Source organism: Hemicordylus capensis, chromosome 3 (assembly GCF_027244095.1).
Source record: "Hemicordylus capensis ecotype Gifberg chromosome 3, rHemCap1.1.pri, whole genome shotgun sequence".
Taxonomy (NCBI): Eukaryota; Metazoa; Chordata; class Lepidosauria; order Squamata; family Cordylidae; genus Hemicordylus; species Hemicordylus capensis.
Window position 1 is genome coordinate 7,775,722 of NC_069659.1, and position 20,063 is coordinate 7,795,784.

At 47.2% G+C, this 20,063-nt stretch overlaps 1 protein-coding gene across 2 annotated transcripts; it reads right to left on the bottom strand.

Moving 5' to 3' along the window:
* Window positions 1-530: 530 nt before the first annotated feature.
* LOC128349839 (uncharacterized) lies at window positions 531-19,357 on the bottom strand. 2 transcript variants are annotated; one of them, XM_053306907.1, is made up of 3 exons: window positions 19,330-19,357; window positions 12,313-12,369; window positions 531-9,776 (listed from the first exon to the last, which is right to left on the bottom strand). In XM_053306907.1, the coding sequence occupies exon 3, from the start codon at window positions 5,513-5,515 to the stop codon at window positions 3,830-3,832; it is 1,686 nt and encodes a 561-aa protein (XP_053162882.1). In that variant the 5' UTR covers window positions 5,516-9,776; window positions 12,313-12,369; window positions 19,330-19,357; the 3' UTR covers window positions 531-3,829. The 2 variants fall into 2 exon arrangements, with proteins under 2 accessions (XP_053162882.1, XP_053162883.1); XM_053306908.1 differs by lacking the exon at window positions 19,330-19,357 and having other exon boundaries at window positions 12,309-12,326.
* Between the last annotated feature and the right edge of the window lie 706 nt (window positions 19,358-20,063).

Consider the following 20,063-nt stretch of genomic DNA (forward strand, 5'->3'; position numbering starts at 1 on the left):
CCAGGAGAACAAACAAGGTTCCAGGGAAGCCCCCCCAGGCCTACTCCCAACAGTATGAACCTAAGCGCTCCAGGTTCACACCTGATGGCAATCGGTTCTTGGAGAGATCCTTTGACTAATCAGCTAGCTTACCTGCACACCATCTCTCCCTTAGTTTTGATGTTAATGTTGAGAGGCAAAGTACCAAAGTGTGTAGCAGGCTTTTATATCCATTTTTCTGTTCAGTGGGTGTTAGATCAAAATCAGAAAACAAACCCTTATTTTGACTAAATTTGGAAATGATGGCTCCTTGTCCTTGCTCTCCAGGGGGATTTCCGAGAAAAATATAGGGAACTTATGAGAACAACAAACAACAAAATTCCCCTAGTGCTTATGCACTGTAAGAGATTTTTAAATGCCGCAAAATCCCTGTAGCCAGGAATAAATGGGGACCCAAAAACCCCTCACGCTAACAGGAACTGTGGATTCTTTTAATGGTCCTAGCTGTTGAGACTCCCAATACCCAAGAAAACACAAGAAGAATGAAGAGATTATATTTAATCAGAACAGATTTATTTTCTTACCAAAATTCAGACGAATTACAGTAGCAGACACAACACCTCTCTCTTCCTTACAGTAATTAAACAATATTAAGCTGACAACCCAAAAGATTGTCAGAACTTTCTCTCACTCTCTGTGGCTCATTCAGTTCCCCTGAGCTTACCAAAAAGGAACCAGGTGTTTCCTCCTTTGCGAGATGTTGGGTGTGCCAAATTGATCGATCAACTCCCTCTTTTCTCCTCTTGCTCTCTTCTTCCCTTACCCCCTGCGCCTTTCTATCCCCAGACTGGGGTTTTAAGTACCTTCACTCATTCCACCTACGTATCAATAGTGATTGGATAAAGAAGGGGTCTTGACCATCCATGACCTTCAGTTAAACCTGTTCCTTTTGACATTTAATATGATTGGCCAGAAAAATGGAATAAGGCATGCAGTGAGCGACTCCTTTCAAGTGGAACATTGAGTCTTGATGTACTCTTGTTCTGAGACAGTGAAAAAGAGGAAGTTTGCCTGAGCTGACAGGCCAACTTTCCCCAATTTTAGACAATTAGACAAAAGCTTTAGATGGGGACTGTCCTTGATGGAATGGAAGATTGCTAGGATGGGGAGTTTGGCATGGTCAAGGATGTCTAATTTGGACGTATTATGGGAGGCTTGGGACAGGCCCAAAGTGGGAGTGTGTCCTGGACCGTGAAAGGATGTCCAATTTTGAGCACAATGCGGGGGATCTGGGACTTTACCTATATAATAGCACTGCTCATGGGTTCATGCTAAGATGAAGGCCTAAACTGTATCGAGCAGACAGACTCATATCAAGCATTTATCTAATATAATATGGCTAACTTATCTAAGCACTTATTCAATATAAAAGTGACCTGACTAGGCCTTACAGCACCAAACCTTCCTCCTTCATGTCAGCTTGACGTCTGAGATGGAAGCTTGACAGTCTGCAAATAACAAAAATTGCAGAGAAAAACACATTCCTTCCTGAGTATGTACATCTGTTTCCCCTCAGTATTTAAAAACTCATTGGCCAGAACAGACTGCCGTAACAACCAGATTACAAGATGCTTCAGGACTTTAGACATACACCAGGCCTTGTGCAACAGCATGAGATGTGCAGAGTTCACGACCTGGCCCCAAATGCAGGCCTGTTCACAACAAGGTATGAGCAGAACCACTGTAAAACAGTGCCTCTTATACCCAGAATACTCAGACCATCCAGAAGGATCAGGCAAAGCAGAAAAATCCACTCCTGGCCACTGTCTCCAACTCTCTCCCTGATATCTCGGGTGGGTCCAGAAGTACTCCCAAACTGTGAACTTGTTCCTTCTGGGGAGTGTAACCTCATCCGGAATCAGTAGAACAGACACAGTTTGTTATCCCTGAAATTGCCCATGACCAAAGTTTATTGTACCATCTCTCCACATTTAGGTTAGCTAGTAGTTTCCATTGCTGTGCCACAACTGCCTTAGCAGGCAGTATTAAGAGAGTAATAATTCTTTATCTTCAACTTTAATATTATTTCCTGTAAAAATATGTAATAAAGCCAAGTCTGGAGAATACCCTACTCTTTGGTTCATTATATTACTAATTTCAAGAAATATTTTATTCCAAAACAGTTTAATTTTCTCACATGTCCACCACTTATGGTAAAACATACCTTTCTGTTTACAACCCCTCCAACATTGTATGGAATTTTGTTGAGAGAATCGAGCGAATATTGAAGGTGTTAAGATACCAGCAGTATAATATTTCCAAATGAAGTTCTTGAATGGAGGCTGAGAGAAAGAACATTGGTCTTACTGTGAAGGGTTCTTTTTCCCTGAAGTAGGAGATCCTCATAGTGGGTACTGTACTGCGCATGCCCGAGACAGGACTGGAACACTTGATTGTTTTGTGGGCATTACTGCCTCCTAGCCCAGTTCCAGGGCTGACGAGCGAGTAGAGTAGTGGTTGGTGGAGAGAGCTCGGAGAAAACAGAAAACAGTGACAGAAGATAGTTAACAGAGAACATACTAAATACTGATGAACCCTGAAGGTCGCCTCTAACTCCTCCCGGATGTGAAGACGTCAGTCTGATTTCCCAATACCCACGTCTGGACTATAAGAGGTACAGCTAGGGAGGGGCTGAGGATCTCCTACTTCAGGGAAAAAGAACCCTTCACGGTAAGACCAATGTTCCTTTTTCCCCTGAGTAGGAGATCCTCATAGTGGGACTTGCCCAAGCTGTAGAAGAGAGGTTCCAGGGATGCGAAGCTGTATCTCATAAGACTTGTTGAAGAATCGTGCGGCCAAATGCCGCCTGGGCGTCAGAGAAGCCCGATATCTTGTAATGTTTAATAAACAGTGTGAGAGACGTCCAAGTTGCTGCTCTGCAGATTTCCTGCAGGGGGACGTGTGCTGCGAATGCGGCAGACGTAGCGGCACTCCTGGTGGAATGAGCCATGATGCCACTGGGTGGGGGGGGATGTTGAGAGCAGAATATGCCAGGAGGGTGCAGGATTTGATCTATTTGGCAAGGGTGGCTTTGGAGACCTTCTTCCCCAAGGTAGATGGGTGGAAGGACACGAAGAGTGCATCAGAACGCCTAATATCTCTAGTTCTGCGGATGTATGTGCACAGGGCCCTGTGGACATCTAAGTGGTGCCAAAGCTTTTCTTTAGGGTGGGTTGGGGATGGGCAAAAGGAAGGGAGGACTATAATCTGGGATCTGTGAAATACAGAATTGATTTTGGGTAGGAAGGTAGGATCTAAGCGAAGATGTACTGCATCAGATTGGAACTCTCAAAATTCCTTTGCTGCAGAAAGCGCACTTAGCTCGGAAACCCTGCAGGCTGATGTAATCGCCACGAGGAAAAGGACCTTGAAGGCCAATATTTTCAGAGGGATAGAGGAGAGTGGCTCAAATGGAGGCTTGGTAAGCGCGTTGAGGACTTTGTTGAGGTTCCATGAGGGAAACCTTTGGATAGGTGGGGGGGCTAGATTGGTAGCTCCCCTCAGGAAATATGTGGATGCAGAGAGGCTTGAGCGGAGCCCGAAGTTGAGATATGGAGCACAGATGCGAGCGCAGAGGCTTGCCGGCGGAGAGTGCTTGGACGTAGTTGTAGATCTAGGCCAGATTGCAGGAATGCTAGAACCTCTGGGAACCCTGCGGAGATTGGGTCCAGGTGACATGCTAAGGACCATTTGCGGAATGCTGACCAGGTGACCTGATAGATCCGAATGGTGGACTGCCTTCTGGAAGCTAGGATGGTAGTCTGAACTTGGCGGGAGTAGCCTTCAGCCTCTAGGTGCGAGCACTCAACCTCCAGGCGGACAGCTGAAGCCATTGGGGGTTGGGATGAAGTGTTGGCCCTTGACTGAGTAGGTCTTTCCGAGATGGAAGAAACATGGAGGACCGACTGCCATTCCGACTAGGTCTGGGAACCACGGCCTGCAAGGCCAATGGGGGGCTACCAGAATGAGTTCTGCTTTTTCGAGTCTCAACTTTCTGATAACCTTCATTATTATTGACGTGGAAGGGAAGGCATAGAGAAAAGCTTTTGGCCATGGGGCCTGTAGAGTGTTGATTCCTTCCGCTAGAGGCGAGTGGTACCTGGAGAAGTAAGGTTGGGGCTGATGGTTGGCTGGAGATGCAAACAGGTCCACTTGTGGGTTCCCCAGCAGCTGGGTGATCTGAAGAAATACTGCCGGATGCAATGCCCACTCGCCTGGGTCCAGCGACGTGCAGCTGAGCCAGTCTGCTACATGGTTTTCTTCGCCCTTCAGGTGTTCTGAAGAGATGGACTGCAAATTGTTTTCCGCCCATCGGAGCAGGTGGTCTGTTTCCTTCACTGGACCTCGTGCCCCCTTGACGATTTATGTGGGCCTTTACAGTCACATTGTCGGTTCTGATGAGTATGTGTTGGTTCCTGACCATGTGTTGGAAGTGGAGGAGTAGCAGTTGAGCCACTCTGAGTCTGAGCCAATTGATCGGTCTTCTGGCTTCCCTCATGGACCAGGTACCCTGGGCCATTCGTCCCTGACAGTGGCCCCCCCAGCCTGCCAGGCTGGCGTCCATCGTAATTATTACTCGCCATGGTTCCGCCAACTGACGTCCATGACGGAGATTCAGGGATAGCCACCATTCCAGAGATTGACGGACGGAGTGGGGTATCGGAATCTGAATGCGGTGAGCTGACATGATTTCATTTTGCCACGGGAGTAGGATGTAGGAGTGCAAGATGGCACTCATGCCCACTGAAGGGGGCGAGTGCCATCTTGCCCATTGGGAGCATTCTATGCAGGCTATCATGGAGCCCAGAGCTTGTGCCAACACCATGAGGTCTTCTGAGCATTTGTGTAGAAGCGGGCATAGCTGACTCTTGATTTTGTCCCAACGTTCTGGGAGAAGGCAAATGGTTCCCCGTGCCATGTTGAATAGAGCTCCCAGGTGCACCAGTTGTTGCGAGGAGATGAGTTGGCTCTTGTTCCTGTTGACCACGAAGCCATGGTCCCAGAGGGCTAGAAGCGTGGTTTCCATGTCTTGGATGGCTTGTGGTCTCGAAGGCGCTCGGAGAAGGATGTCCAGATATGGATGGGCCCAGATGCCCTGTAGGCGTAGGTGGGAGATGAGTGCTACCATTACCTTTGTAAACACTCTGGGTGCTGAGGAGAGGCCGAAAGGTAGAGCCCTGTATTGGAAGTGTTTGCTGTTGTATGCAAAGTGGAGAAACATAAGGGATTTCGGATTGATAGGGATATGGAGGTAGGCCTCCGAGAGGTCGATGGAGGCTAGGAAATCTCCTGGTTGAATGGCCTCCTTTATCGTATGTAGGGATTCCATCTGAAATTTTCTTTTCTGTACAAATTTGTTCAACGACTTCAGGTCGAGGACCGCCCACCAGGACCAGTCCTTTTTTGGGACAAGGAAGAGGATGGAATAAACGCCTAGGTGCCTGTGTTCTGGTTGGACAGGCTCTATGGCTCTCATATGAAGTAGATGTTTCACTGCCTGGGATATCAGGTGGTGTTTGTGAGGGTTTGAAGACCTTGGTGTGGGGATGAATCGGTGGGGGGGGGGGTAGATGAGATGTCTATGGAATAGCCTTCTGAGACGACTTGAAGGACCCAGGCGTCTGAGGTGGTAGATATCCAAGTGGTAGAGAAGTCTGCGAGCCTGTCCCCTACAGGTATGGAGTCATTGTCTCCTGTGTGGATTGGGTGGGGAGGAGAACTTGTTGAGTGAGCCTCTGGCATTGCCCTTGAAACGGGGACGCCACTGGGTTCTGTAAGAATCTCTGGTGGGTTGAGGTCTGTGTTCTCTGTACGAGAATGGTGGCTGGTAGGTTCTCCTGTATGGACGAAAGGAGGAGTGTGAGCCGCAAAAGGACCTGCGGAAGTCTTTACGCGATGAGGGCATCGCCTTCTTTTTATCGCGCGTTTCAACTAAAACCGGCTTGAGTACCGGGCCAAATAGTTCTGCCCCTGCGAAGGGCGCCGCTGTCAGGGCCGCTTTGGATTTGTAGTCAACATGCCATGATTTTAACCACAGTGCCCTACGGAGGGCCACACCAGCCACCATTGCCCTGGATGACGACTGTATGCCGTCTAGACTGGCATCGGCCATGAGGGCAGCAGCTTTGGCCATCTTATTGATGCCCTGTCTTAGTTTGGGAAGCCCAGGTGGGACCAGTTTGACCAGGACTTTTGCCCACAAAAGGGATGCCCTAGCAAAGATGGAATTGGTAGTAGAAATTTTTATGGACAAGGCCGAAGCCTCGTGCCCTCCTATCCTCTTGTGATTTCAATTGTTCTTGACCCTCTGTGTGGAGGATGGCCCCTGACACTAGTTGGGCCACGGGTAGGTCCACCTTAGGTACGGCTAGCAATTTAGAAATGTCCCCTGGAAGCTGATAGTGCTTTTGGGGGGATTGATAATGGGCTTGGCTGAGATCGGGTGCTGCCACTCTGCACACATGACATTACGGAAGAGCGGTGGAAAAGGTATCGCCGGGGAGGGTGGTTCAGCGTTAGGGAAGACCTGCTGGTCGAAGGATGAGGATGGTTCAGCTGGGTCCGCTTGAGTAACATCGTTGATTGTGCACTTGGCTTTAGCCAGGAGGACCTCGAACTCGGCTGAGGAAAAAAGTCTAGTAGAGTTAGTAAGGGGGGGATTTCCTCCTCAGACAATTCCCCCTCCTCTTTGTCTGGTAGGGAAGGGGATGGGGGGGTGGATTCCCCTTCAGATGATGAGGCAGAGGATTGCGGGAGTGTAGGATTAGCAGGTGGGGGGAGGGGTTGAGGGAGAATGGGAGGAGGTTGAGGGGTGGGGGCTGGCCGGGTTTTGGGTCTCTTACGCCTCTCCTCCTCATTATCTGATGATGGGGAAGAGGAGAAAATATCTTTGTGCTTACGCTTGTGCCTGAGAGGCAAGGGCCTTGGGACGAAGAGACCGCGTTCATAGTTAGGAATAGCCCTGCGACGTGGGCTAGAGTCGGGCGAGGAGGAAGAGAGCTTGCCCGTGCCGCGCCTGCGTCTCACTTGCCCAACAATAGGGATATTGTCCTGAGGGGCGGAGATCGGAAGTGGACCCGTGGGGGCGGACTGGTTTTCTGCAGGACAGTTAACAGACAATGGTGCCCCAGTAGTGGAACTCTGGGCCACAAGGGAGTCAATGGAGAACTCCCTTCTGAAAAAATCCCTCAGCCATTGGGTAGCCCTGGGTGAGAAGGGATCCTTACTCACTGTGTAGTGGTGTCGCTCCTGAGTAGTGGGTGAAGAAGCAGGCAGTGTGGAGGGGAGATGTGGAATATTCGTTTCCCCCACAGTTTCTGGATTCACACTTGGCTGTGGGCTAGGAGTTGGTAAGTTGCCCATCGGGCTCCGATCGCCTCCCTCTACTGCTGCATGTTTAGGGGCTTCCGCTCTATGTTTGGTGCCATTTTTAGCTGCTTTCGCTTTTGATTTGTGGCAGACTGCCTGTATTAACAGGCGCTCGCTAAGACGCTTCCTCCCTTTGCCCCGATTGCTGACTTTCTTCTTCTTTTTTTATGGTGGCTTTAGTTGCAAGCAGATTAGTCTGCTGTTGCGATGCTGAGGCTGTCGCTTTAAGGGAGCGAGCTGAATCGGAGGTGCTGGGCTGAGCCACAGCAAATTCAATCTTTGAGCCCCCGCTGCCCAGGTACTGCGGCAGCTGTGAGGATTCCGACAGAGATCCCTGCAGGATCTCGTCTGCGTGGGCGGGCTCCATGGTGGAGGCGCTGACAAAGGAACAGCAAAAGGCAAACTGAAAGGAAAACTTTTAGCTGAGCCAATCGCAAATTGAAATAAAAAAGCTTTTTTTGGTAGATGGAAAGTTTTTGGAGCCGAAATCATGGAGGCCGACCCCCTTCCTGCCCTTGCACACTATAGGAAATGGTAGCGGAGAAAGGAAGACTGAGCAAGGGGGTAGATAGAAAGGGGAAAAAACTCACAGGAAAGCCTCCAATGGCTGCCGGGAGACAGAAAAAGCGGAGCATACAAGTGAAAAACGGACTTGGTAGAAGAGCTCTCTCCCATACGACCTTTCTTGAGCGAAACAGAAATGGAACTGGGCTAGGAGGCAGGAACGCCCACAAAACAATCACATGTTCCAGTCCTGTCTCGGGCATGCGCAGTACAGTACCCACTATGAGGATCTCCTACTCAGGGGGAAAAGCCACCTGGCTTCCATACTGAGAGCCAGTGTGTCTCCTGTATATTTTTACCTAAATCAATTTCCCATGCATTCCTTAACCCTATTGGGGGGGGGGGGGTCTCCGATCTCTATTTGTATAAACATTTTGTGTATCTTAAGCTTCATCTCTTTAGTAAGAGATTCACTCCTGCTAAAACTCTTTCCACACTACAAGCATTCATATGGTTTCTCCCCAGTGTGGGTTCTATGGTGTAATGTAAGATGTCCACTCTGGCTGAAGCTCTTCCCACACTCGAAGCATTCAAATGGTTTCTCCCCAGTGTGGGTTCTATGGTGTACCGTAAGATCTCTATTAATGCTGAACTTCTTTCCACACTCCAAGCATTCATATGGTTTCTCCCCAGTGTGGCTTCTATGGTGTAATGTAAGAGCTCCACTCTGGCTGAAGCTCTTCCCACATTCCTGACATCTGTACGGTTTCTCCCCAGTGTGGGTGCTATGGTGTGATGTAAGTTGTGCTCTACGGCTGAAGCTCATTCCACACTCCAGACATTTGTGTGGTTTCTCCCCAGTGTGACTTCTATAGTGTAATGTAAGATCTCCACTCTGTCTGTACTTCTTTCCACACTCCAAGCATTCATATGGTTTCTCCCCAGTGTGGGTTCTATGATGCTGTTTAAGATGTCCACTATGGTAGAACTTCTTTCCACACTCCAAGCATTCATATGGTTTCTCCACAGTGTGGGTTCTATGATGCCGTTTAAGATGTCCACTATGGTAGAACTTCTTTCCACACTCCAAGCATTCATATGGTTTCTCCCCAGTGTGGATTCTATGGTGTAATGTAAGTTCTCCACTGTGATTGAATCTCTTTCCACATTCAAAGCATTCATATGGTTTCTCCCCAGTGTGGGTTCTATCGTGTCGAGTAAGTTGTCCGCTACTGCTGAAGCTCTTTCCACACTCCAGACATTTGTGTGGTTTCTCCCCAGTGTGGCTTCTATGGTGTAATGCAAGATCTCCACTCTGGCTGAAGCTCTTCCCACATTGAAAGCATTCATATGGTTTCTCTCCAGTATGGGTTCTATGGTGTACTGTAAGTTGTCCTCTACGGCTGAAGCTCTTTCCACACTCCAGACATTTGTGTGGTTTCTCCCCAGTGTGGGTTCTATCGTGTCGAGTAAGATCTCCATGCTGGCTGAAGCTCTTTCCACACACAGAACATGTATGTGTTTTCTTCCCGGTGCAGGTTCTACGGTGCAGAGTAAGAGCTCCACCCCTGCTGAACCCATTTCCACACTCCAAGCTCTCACATAGTTTCTTCTCTGTGTGCATTTCACACTGAGGTTCAAAGCTTGGCTCAAGACTCAGGCCTTTCCTACGAGGAGGGCACAGGCTTTTCTCTCTTTCTTGATTCATTAAGTCTTGGATTTCATGTTGAGAAGTAAGTGATCCACTCCTGCTCTTCCCTTCTGCTCCAGGTTTTAGTCTCTTTGGTTTCTCTTTTTCCATCTCTCACCTCCTAACAATCCTCTGCTGGGTTTCCCCCCATTTTTCATCTTCCAATTGTCACGTACTGCAGGGAAGAGAGAAAACTGGTCAGAGCCTAGAATAGGAAAGGATGTCTTCTTAGAAGAAATGGTGGAAATGCAAAGAAGAGATTGGCTGTTTCCCCCCCTATATTTGATGGCTATGTGATTACAACCATTTCTGGAGATAGATGACCTTCAAACATTTATGGTAACATGCTTATAGCCCTAGGCTTGACTGCTGTAAGGCACTCTACATGGGGCTGCGTTTGTGCATAGTCCAGAAACGGTAATGTTATTGAATGCAACAGCCAGAATGGTCTCTGGAACAACCCAAATGGACCCTATAAGACCAATTTTGAAAGAACTACACTGGCTCCCACCCAATATGTTTGCGTGTAAAAGTACAAAGTACTGGTTATGACCTATAAAACGCTTAAGAGCTTGGGTCTAGAGTATTTCTTCATTGTCATGAACCACTATCACCTATTATAATTGTCTGAAGAGGTCTGCTTACAGTTGCCATTGTTTTTATTTTCCCCCCTAATGTGTATACTTCCTAGGGATGTATATATCAGGTGGTACAGAAAGATGATAAACAAACCCATAAGTAATTTTGAAAAGCTATTGGAATCAAATTAAATAAAGAATTGAAAAGATATTGCAAACAGAACTGGCTTTAGACCTCTTATTTTGTATTAGGGGAAGCATTTATCCAAGGAGAATATTTAATCAGTTGGCTAGATGCTTTCACCTGCCAGGTCGCGCCATGCAAAATGCTTGAAGTCGAGAGCGGTTAATGTGAATGGCAGCAGTGTAGGGGGCTTTAGGGCAGGCCAGGAATTAGAGACAGCTGGCAGCATACATGGCTGCCACACCTGAGGCAGGTTGAGGTTGGGGGTGTGGACACCACCAGGAAGATGGGATGTGAAGTTCTAATAGGGGAACATCAATATGGAGCCTCCGATCCATCATCAGCCTCCAGTTACATGGTGGCTTAATGTACAGAGTGTTCAAAATGGCCTAACATGTCAAGCTGTTCGCAACAAGACATCATCGTCATAATCGATGATGATGAGAACAATGTTACAGAAATCTGCATTCTATGGGAAATCTGTGGGCTGAAGATGCTTCTTTGGAAAAGAAGAAAGTGAGCTCTAACTCTCACTTGCCAAACAATGAAACTGACATTCTTTTGACTAAATCATGTCTTCAGTAATCAAATTATTACTCGGAGTAATCAGTAAGAGGGGATGTCAATACTAACATCTTTTGCTTTGACATTCATTGTCCTTAGTTTATGTTTTAGGGTGATGATTTTCTGTGGAATGAGTGACATCATGGAAGAAGACACACGAGTTACAAGAAAATCTTTGCCCTTCTCTTTGGTTATTACACCTCCTAATGGCATTGCTCCATATTTGATGGCATCTTTATGGAAAGGGCTGAAAAAATGGTGGCTCAGTTCACCACCTGACAAGGTTTTTACTAGTCAAATGACTCCTTGAGATATGGCGGTGCACTTGCTATTGGGAAGAAGATATACTAGCCTGCCATATTGTATAAGCACACTGACTGATGATAATACATTATTATATTCCACTCTAGATGCAACTCTTTCTCACACACTTACACACAGTGCTCTTTAGACCTGACTTCCAGGCAGAGGTCCAGTCCTCCATGCCTCCAAGTCCCTGCTAACTGAGCAGACACCTTTTAAAGTGGTGATTCTATTAGATTAAACCAGGGTGGATTTGATTTAAATCAAACTGATTTAAATCACGATTTAAATCACTAGCAGGGTGGATAAAAATCAATGATTTTTTTAAAAAAATCAAAAAAATCCAATTTAAATCCAAAAAATCCATTTTTTTAAAAAAAAATCATTAATTTTTATCCACCCTGCTAGCGATTTAAATCAAATCCACCCTGGATTAAACAAAGGGAGAGCAACTGGCCCTATCCAGCCTCAGCACAGCATCCCACCATTGGCTGTTGGTGGCATTTGCCTTATTTTCCTTTTTAGACAGCCCTTTGGGGACGGGGCCCATCTTATGTATATAATGTTTATTTTTCTCTGTAAACTGCTTTGGAAACATTTCTTGAAAAGCAGTATATAACTATTTCTTGTTTTTGTTGTTGCAGAAACCCAAATAAAATTTTTACTTGATTTCTGGAGAGTGTGCTTTGAGAACTTGGCTGAAGAGTGGTATATGAATATCTGTTGTAGTAGTAGGTCCTGGTTCCAAAATTACCTAGGTCCGCCTCCCTCCCACACCATGAATATGGAAGGAAAGAAGTGCATTTTCACAATTCTATTCCATTCAAAAAATGGATTTTTACTTTCTTTCATTTCAGATTGATGTATAATAAAAATCATAGCTGAGTATCAGAACCACCTGAACTTGTGAAATACTGAATACTTCCCACTGACCGCAACATACCACATTTTGCACAGACAATGCCACTCAAATCAGCTGAATGCATTACTTTTTACACCAGAATATGCTAAGGGAAAGGTTGAAACTTTTTTTGGGGGGGGCAGTATCTTTAGAAGAAATTCTGAATCAGACACTCACTGACCTGAAGATAATTTTGTATGGACAGTCCAACCAGCCACTCTCTCCTCTGCTTCGAGCCCTGAAGTGAGAGCAAAAGCAAGTGGGAGAGGGGAGAGTGTTTGAGGGAGAAATTGGCTCAATTTCCACACTATCTTTCACCTTACCACAGCGTTCGAGGGGGAACATTGGCTCTCCAGCTCCTATTGGAAGAGGCAATGGGCATGCATACACCCTGACGCTATTATCAAGGCACATGTGTGCCTGTCGCCAGTTTCAATGCCAGAGCAGGTCAATCAGTTCTCTTGCTTCCACAAGAGAATCAGTTTTCCCACTCTGGCTGTGGCAAGAGCCAATATGGCAACAGCGGGGGGGAAGGTGGCAGTGGAGGCAGGAAAAGGAGGCATGAGCAGCAGTGTGGGGAGAGACTGCGTGGCTGCTAGAAACAGCTGCACAGAGGACTGGAGTTTTGTGCGTGAGCATGCAAGCGAGCACCTTAGAGGGAACACAGGTGCCGAAGGAAAGGGACGTGCTAACTCAAGGACCAGGAGGGTGGGGGGACTGCTCAGTTCAGCAGGTTCTGCTCTAGCCAGAAGCCCAGTGAGGAAGCAGCAGTGGAGGAGGAGGAGCCGCTCATCGGAGAACCCCATTTTGTGATGGGCTGAGCATAGTTTTTCACTCATCTCAGAGTAGTACTCGAGTAGATTTCGGCAGCCCTGCTTATATACACCATGGAATCAGGTGTGTTTCAAACGGGAAGAACTGAAACAACACAGAAGAGTTTCCCAGCGGAGCTTTGGCCATTAGCTAATGGTCAACTGACAGTGAGATTATGTAAACCAAAAATACAAGCTATGTAAGCCAGCAATTCATACTTTTTGCATACAAAGCAATAATGTAATGTGTGCTGTCGAGTCGATTTCGACTCCTGGCACCCACAGAGTTCTGTGGTTTTCTTTGGTAGAATAAAGGAAGGCTTTACCACTGCCTCCGGAACGGGCACGTACGTGTTACTGACTTCAGCTCTGGAAGGCTAATGACGGGGGCAGGGGCGGCAGGGAGGAACGCTGCCACCCCAGAAACTTTAACGAAAACCACAGCGCCGGAGGGGGAAGGGATAAGTACTACCCACCCCACCCTTAAAGGTACAACCCCCCCTCTGTGCCGAACCACCGGACCAGATCGGAACCGGACTGGTTCGGAGGCCTCCAGCATGACCTCAGAACCAGTTCGGGTACATTCCTAATATTTTCTCTCTAAGGTGTACCCGTAGCTAATCCTGTGCATGGCGTCTCTCCTGAGAGTTCACGAGTGGAAGCACCGTGGTGATTGGGCAGTGGGGATTCCTTATGCAGATAAGAAGGAGGAGCCTGTGATGGTTAAGGTCAGTTGGAATGCAACTCTTACTGGCTGGAAGATCTTCCTGATTGTAGAGGAGAGGAATTACACACACATGTATGAAAGGATAGTGGTCAGGGTTTGTGAGGGCTGAAAAAGCCCCTTCGGGGAAGGACGCTGCCACTGTGTGAATTAGATGAGGAAACAAGATGAAAAAGATCCGTTAACTCAGAAAGTGGGGGAGGAGAGAGAGAGAGAGAGAGAGAGAGAGAGAGGTGGGGTGGGAGAAAGACAGAGGGGAAGAGCGAGTGGAGGAGAAAGAGAAAAAAGAAGAGAGGGGAAGAGAGAGAGAAAAGGAAGGGTGAGGGACGGGCCCGAGCCTGTGAACGGTCTGAGGGGGAATGAGTGGCCATGGCGGCGCCTAGTATTCATTCATTCATTCATTCATTCATTCATTCAATTTGTTTCTATTGGCAGCAAGGAAGGGCGCAGTCAACCACTGCTGTTGTTGGGGGGGCTACCGAGGCCATTTCCAGAGGGAGGGAGGCAGGCAGGCAAGGGATGGGCCCGGGCCTGTCAGCTGCCTCAGGGGAACAAGTGGCCATGGTGGTGGCAGCAGCGAGGAACGGCCCAGTCAACCACTGCTGCTACTCCTGTGGGGGGAGAGAGAGAGAGAAGGGAGGGGAAGTGAGAAAGAAGGGAGGGTGAGGGAGACAGGCAGGCAAGGGCCTGTCAAGCAGACTGAGGGGATCGAGAGGCCATGGCAATGGAAGGGCTCAGTCAACCGCTGGTGCTGGTTGTGCTGCTCCTTTGGGGAGGAGCAGGAGTGGGGCTCGGGTGAGGAGATTGCTGGGGATAGGGGGCTGCAGCTTGGCCAATAGGCGCCAGCAATGCTGTAGTCGCGAACAAGAGGGGTGAGGGGGGTGGAAGCAATGGGATGGAGGAGGAGGAGTGGGGCTTGGGTGATGGTGAGGAGATCTCAGAGGGGAGGGGGCCTGTGGCAGGGGGTGAGGGGAGCAATCAGGAACTAGTGAGCAGATACTCTATGCGGATTAAGCAAGTAATCATCATCATCATCATCATCAACTAGTCAGGCATGTGGGATAGACTTTTGGCACAATTTTCTCTCCCTGCCTGAGATGTTGTGGGAGAGTTGTTTTAATCTCTGACACAGAAACATTCTGGTACGAAATAAATTGAAAACTTTGTGTGTGTGTCAAACATGAATTTTTGGTTTTTGCTCTGACAGGGGGGAAAGGAGCAGTTCTACCCATCAAGCCTGAAGGGTCACCCCTGTTGTCATTGTGGCACCTAACAGAGCCCCACTTATAGCCTCTTCAGGTGCTTCTCTCCCCCGATTTCTCCCTCCTGGGATCCGACAGAGCACTTTGCCCAGGAAGGTCCCAGTCAGGTTGGGGGTGAAGAACTGACCCCAAGATTTTACAAGAGGAGAGAGCCCAAGGTGGGGTGGGGAAGCCAAACTGACAGGCAGGTCCCTTAAGGCTTGCTTCTCACTTATTTATTTAACATATTTATGTCCCGCCCAAAGCCCTCATCTCTGGGAGGCTCACAATGAAATAGAAAAATTGGTCTAAATGGATTATCTAGACCCATTTCAAACTGGATCAATCAAGTACTAACACGCAGATGCTCTGCATAGGTCAAGCTAGTAATTTATTATTTTTCGCAGATAAAATCTCTTGGATTCAGGCCGACCTAGATGGAGACTCCACAATTAATTTGATATCTGAGCTGGAGCTGCCCAACGACTCCTCTTATGTGATTCGACTGGATCGGTTTCAGTCTGTGACTCCTGAGGATATGGACAAGCTGCTTGGAGCAGTGAGGCCTACCACTTGTTCTCTTGACCCTTGTCCAACATGGCATGTTCAATCTAGTAGGGAGGTTGTAGCAGACAGCCTGGTGGAAATCATAAATGCTTCTCTGAGGGAGGCAGGATGCCTCCTTGTCTTAAGGAGGCAATTATTAGACCTCTTCTAAAGAAGCCTACATTAGACCCCTCAGAGTTGAGCAACTACAGGTGAAACTCGGAACATTAGAATATCGTGCAAAAGTCCATTAATTTCAGTAATGCAAATTAAAAGGAGAAACTGATATATGAGACAGACGCATTACATGCAAAGCGAGATAAGTCAAGCCTTAATTTGTTATAATTGTGATGATCATGGCGTACAGCTCATGAAAACCCAAAATCCACAATCCCAGAAAATTAGAATATTACATGGAACCAATAAGACAAGGATTGTAGAAGAGAACAATAAGACAATATACTCTGAAAAGTATAAGCATGCATATGTATTCAGTACTTGGTTTGGGCCCCTTTTGCAGCAATTACTGCCTCAATGCGGCGTGGCATGGATGCTATCAGCCTGTGGCACTGATGAGGTGTTATGGAAGACCAAGATGCTTCAATAGTGGCCTTCAGCTCTTCTGCATTGTTTGGTCTCACGTCTCTCATCCTTCTCTTGGCAATGCCCCATAGATTCTCTATGGGGTTCAGGTCAGGCGAGTTTGCTGGCCAATCAAGCACAGTACACTGTATGCTTTTCAGAGGTCCGATATTGTTCTATTCTTCGAGATCTGAGCTTAAGTATGGTGTCCCTCAAGGCTCCGTACTTTCTCCAATGCTTTTTGACATCTACATGAAACCGCTGGGAGAGATCATCAGGGGATTTGGAGCTGGGTGTTACCAGTACGCTGATGACACCCAGATCTACTTCTCCATGTCAACTTCTTCAGGAGCTGGCATATTCTCTCTAAATGCCTGCCTGGAAGCAGTAATGGGCTGGATGAGGGAGAATAAACTGAAGCTGAATCCAGATAAGACGGCGGTACTTATTGTGCGGGGTCAAAACTCCAGAGATGATTTTGATCTCTATGTTCTAGATGGGGTCACACTTCCCCAAAAGGAAGAGGTTCGCAGTCTGGGAGTACTTCTGGATTCACACCTCTCCCTGGTTTCTCAGGTTGAGGCGGTGGCCAGGGGTGCTTTCTATCAGCTCCAGCTGATATGCCAGCTGCGCCCGTTTCTCGAGATCAATGACCTCAAAATAGTGGTACATCTGTTGGTAAGCTCCAGACTCGACTTCTATAATGCGCTCTACGTGGGGCTGCCTTTGTACGTAGTCCGGAAACTTCAGTTGGATCAGAACGCGGCAGCCAGGTTGGTCTCTGGGTCATTTCGGAGAGACCATGTTACTCCTTTACTGATGGAGTTACACTGGCTGCCAATAGGTTTCAGGACAAAATACAAAGTGCTAGTTATAACTTACAAAGCCCTAAATGGCTTAGGCCCTGGGTATTTAAGAGAGCGTCTTCTTCATTACAAGCCCCACCGCCCAATGAGGTCATCCAAGGAGGTCTGTCTCCAGTTACCGCCAACCCGTTTGGTGGCTACACAGAGACGCACCTTCTCGGTCGCTGCCCCGAGATTGTGGAATGCGCTCCCTGCTGAGATACGATCCTCCCCATCTCTGGCAATTTTCAAAAAACACCTGAAAACCCATCTTTTCACCCAAGCTTTCTCAGCTTCCTAATATTTTTGGGTTTTAATTCCTGTTTATTTTTAAATTGTTAAAGTGTTTTAAAGTTTTTGTATATGTTTTTAACTGGTTTTATGTTGTAAACTGCCCAGAGACAAAAGTTTGGGGTGGTAGACCAATTTGATAAATAAATAAAAAATACAAATTACAACAGATAAAATGGATAAAATCAGAATAATGCAAAATTAAACAAGGTTAAAAACTATCAAAAGAGTATCTAATTAAGAGTCTGGGTGAGCAGATATGCCTTGACTGACTTTCTAAAAGTGGCCAGAGGTGGGGAGGCTCTTCTTTCACCAGGGAGCGCATCCCGGAGCATCAAAGCTGCAACAGGGAAGGCTGGTCCCATAGGGGTCCCCCGGTCCCTTGCCTCCTCTTTGCCCTGTCCAGCACCCCACTTTCAGCTGCAAAACCGTCTCTTTTCATTCTCCAGGAGAAATCTGGGCTTGCAAACTCTGAGGACATTGCCTGTAAAAAGGGTTTCTCCCAGTTTCTATCTATCTATCCATCCATCGCTTTGGCTTCACTCACTCACTGACATACTCACAGATCAAAGCACTAAAAACAGAAACTTCTATGTAGTTTTTGGAGTTCCAGACCTCACCCAGATGAACAATTAAGAATTAATAATAATAAATTCCATAACAAAATGCATTACTTTCCCAGAAAATGTGTATAACTCTTCCACTGAAAAGCTTGGAGCATGAAACCTCATAGAGGTAAGATGGGTTAGAGTTGCAGAGAGTTACCTACGTGGGTCTGTCCCTCTGAATCTGTTCTCCAAGTGGGTATAAAAATGGGGCAGTTTTACCCATCAAGCCTGAAGGGTCACCCCTGTCTTCACTCTGGCACCTTACAGAGCCCCACTTATAGCCTCTTCAGGCACTTCTCTCCCCCGATTTCTCCCTCCTGGAATCCGACAGAGCTCTTGGCCCAGGTAACCAGTCAGGTTGGGGGGTGAAAAACTGACCCTGAGATTTTGCAAGAGGAGAGAGCCCAAAGTGGGGTGGGGGAAGCCAGACCCCCAGGCAGGTTTCTTATTTATTTAACATATTTATATCCCACCCAAAACTTACATCTCTGGGAGGCTCACAATGAAATACAAAATAAAAAGGATAAAATCACAATAATTTAACATTTAGACAGTGTTAAAAGCTTTCAAAATGGTACCTAATTAAAAGCCTGGGTGAGCAGATGCACCTTGACTGACTTCCTAAAAGTGTTCAGAGGTGGGGAAGCTCTTCTTTCACCAGGGAGCGCATTCTGGAGCCTTGGGGCAAATACATTGAAGGCCCATCCCATAGGGGTCCCCTGCCTCAATCTAGCACCCCACTTTCAGCTGCAGAACTGTCTCTTTTCAGTCTCCTGCAGATATCTGCAAACTGTGAGGACCCTTGCCTGTAAAAGGGCTTTCCCCCCATCCCCCCCCCCCTTTTCCATCTATCTGTTGTTGCTTTGGCTTTACTCACTCACTGACATACACTCCCAGACCAAAGCACAAAAACCAGAAACATCTATGTAGTTTTTGGAGTTCCAGACCTCACCCAGATGACCAATAATTATTAATCATCATCATGTAGTGGCTAGAGTGCTGGACTAGGACTGGGGAGACCCGAGTTCAAATTGCCATTCAGCCATGAAACTAGCTGGGTGACTCTGGGCCAGTCACTTCTCTCTCAGCCTAACTTACTTCACAGGAGGAAGTTGTGAGGAGAAACCGAAGTATGTAGAACACCGCTCTGGGCTCCATGGAGGAAGAGCGGGATATAAAATGTAGAATGTAAAATCATCATCATCCTTCTCCTCCTCCTTCAGATTGAAATGAAAAGGTTGTGGCAGAAGAGGACCAAAATAATCCCAGTAGTAATTGGTGCCCTAGGTACAGTTCCAAAAGACCTTGAAGAGCACCTCAACATCATAGGGGCCAAAGAAATCACCATCAGCCAATTACAAAAAGCAACTTTACTGGGAACAGCCTACATTTTGCTACAATATTTATAACAACAACCACATCGACAATAAAATTCAGGCATCCCAGGTGCTTGGGAAGGACCCGATGTCTGGATAAAATGAACTAGTCAATAGCATATGTCTGACTGTGTGAATAATAATAATTAAAATCCCATAACAAAATGCATTACTTTCCTGATAAAATGTGCAGAACTCTTCCACTAAGAAGCTTGGAGCAGGAAACCTCATAGAGGCAGGAGGGGTTAGAGTTGCAGAGAGAGAGAGAGAGAAGAGGTTGGGAGGAATGCTTCCCAATTGCAAGCCCCTGGTCTCATAGATATACTTGGGGTGCAATCTCCAAACATGCCCATTTAACTTTGAGGCTTCGAGATTGCAGGCAGGTAAGCAGGTTTCCACAGAAGACCAAGGAGCCAAAGCATGCAGTTCTGCTTTGGAGAAGCATTGCTTCTCAACAGCTGATCACTGTGCATGACTCTATCATTTTATGGACTTCTATCTATGGGAAGGTGCCGTGTTTGGAGCAGGAAATACAGCAGAGGAAGCCCGGGAAGGAATCATAGAGAGAAAGGGGAGGGATAGGCCGTCATCTGGGGAGGGGAGGTACACAGTAGGATTCACTCCACCCACGTGGGTAGAGTTTAATCTGAATCTGTTTTCCAAGTGGGTATAAAAAAACCATAGACATAATAAAAACACATTTAAAAGAATCCTCTGAACTGATCCCTTTTTCTCCTAGCAGAGAGGAGGAGAAAGGGAAGAAGGATTGGTTAGAGCTTATTTGCAAGGAGAAGCTTTCCCTTTTCCATAGCGCAACACTCGCTGGCTGCTGAGAACAATGGGGAGAACCTGGGCTTGGAGGGAAGAGCTCTTGCAACACCACCCCCGCCCCTTGATGCTGCTGGCT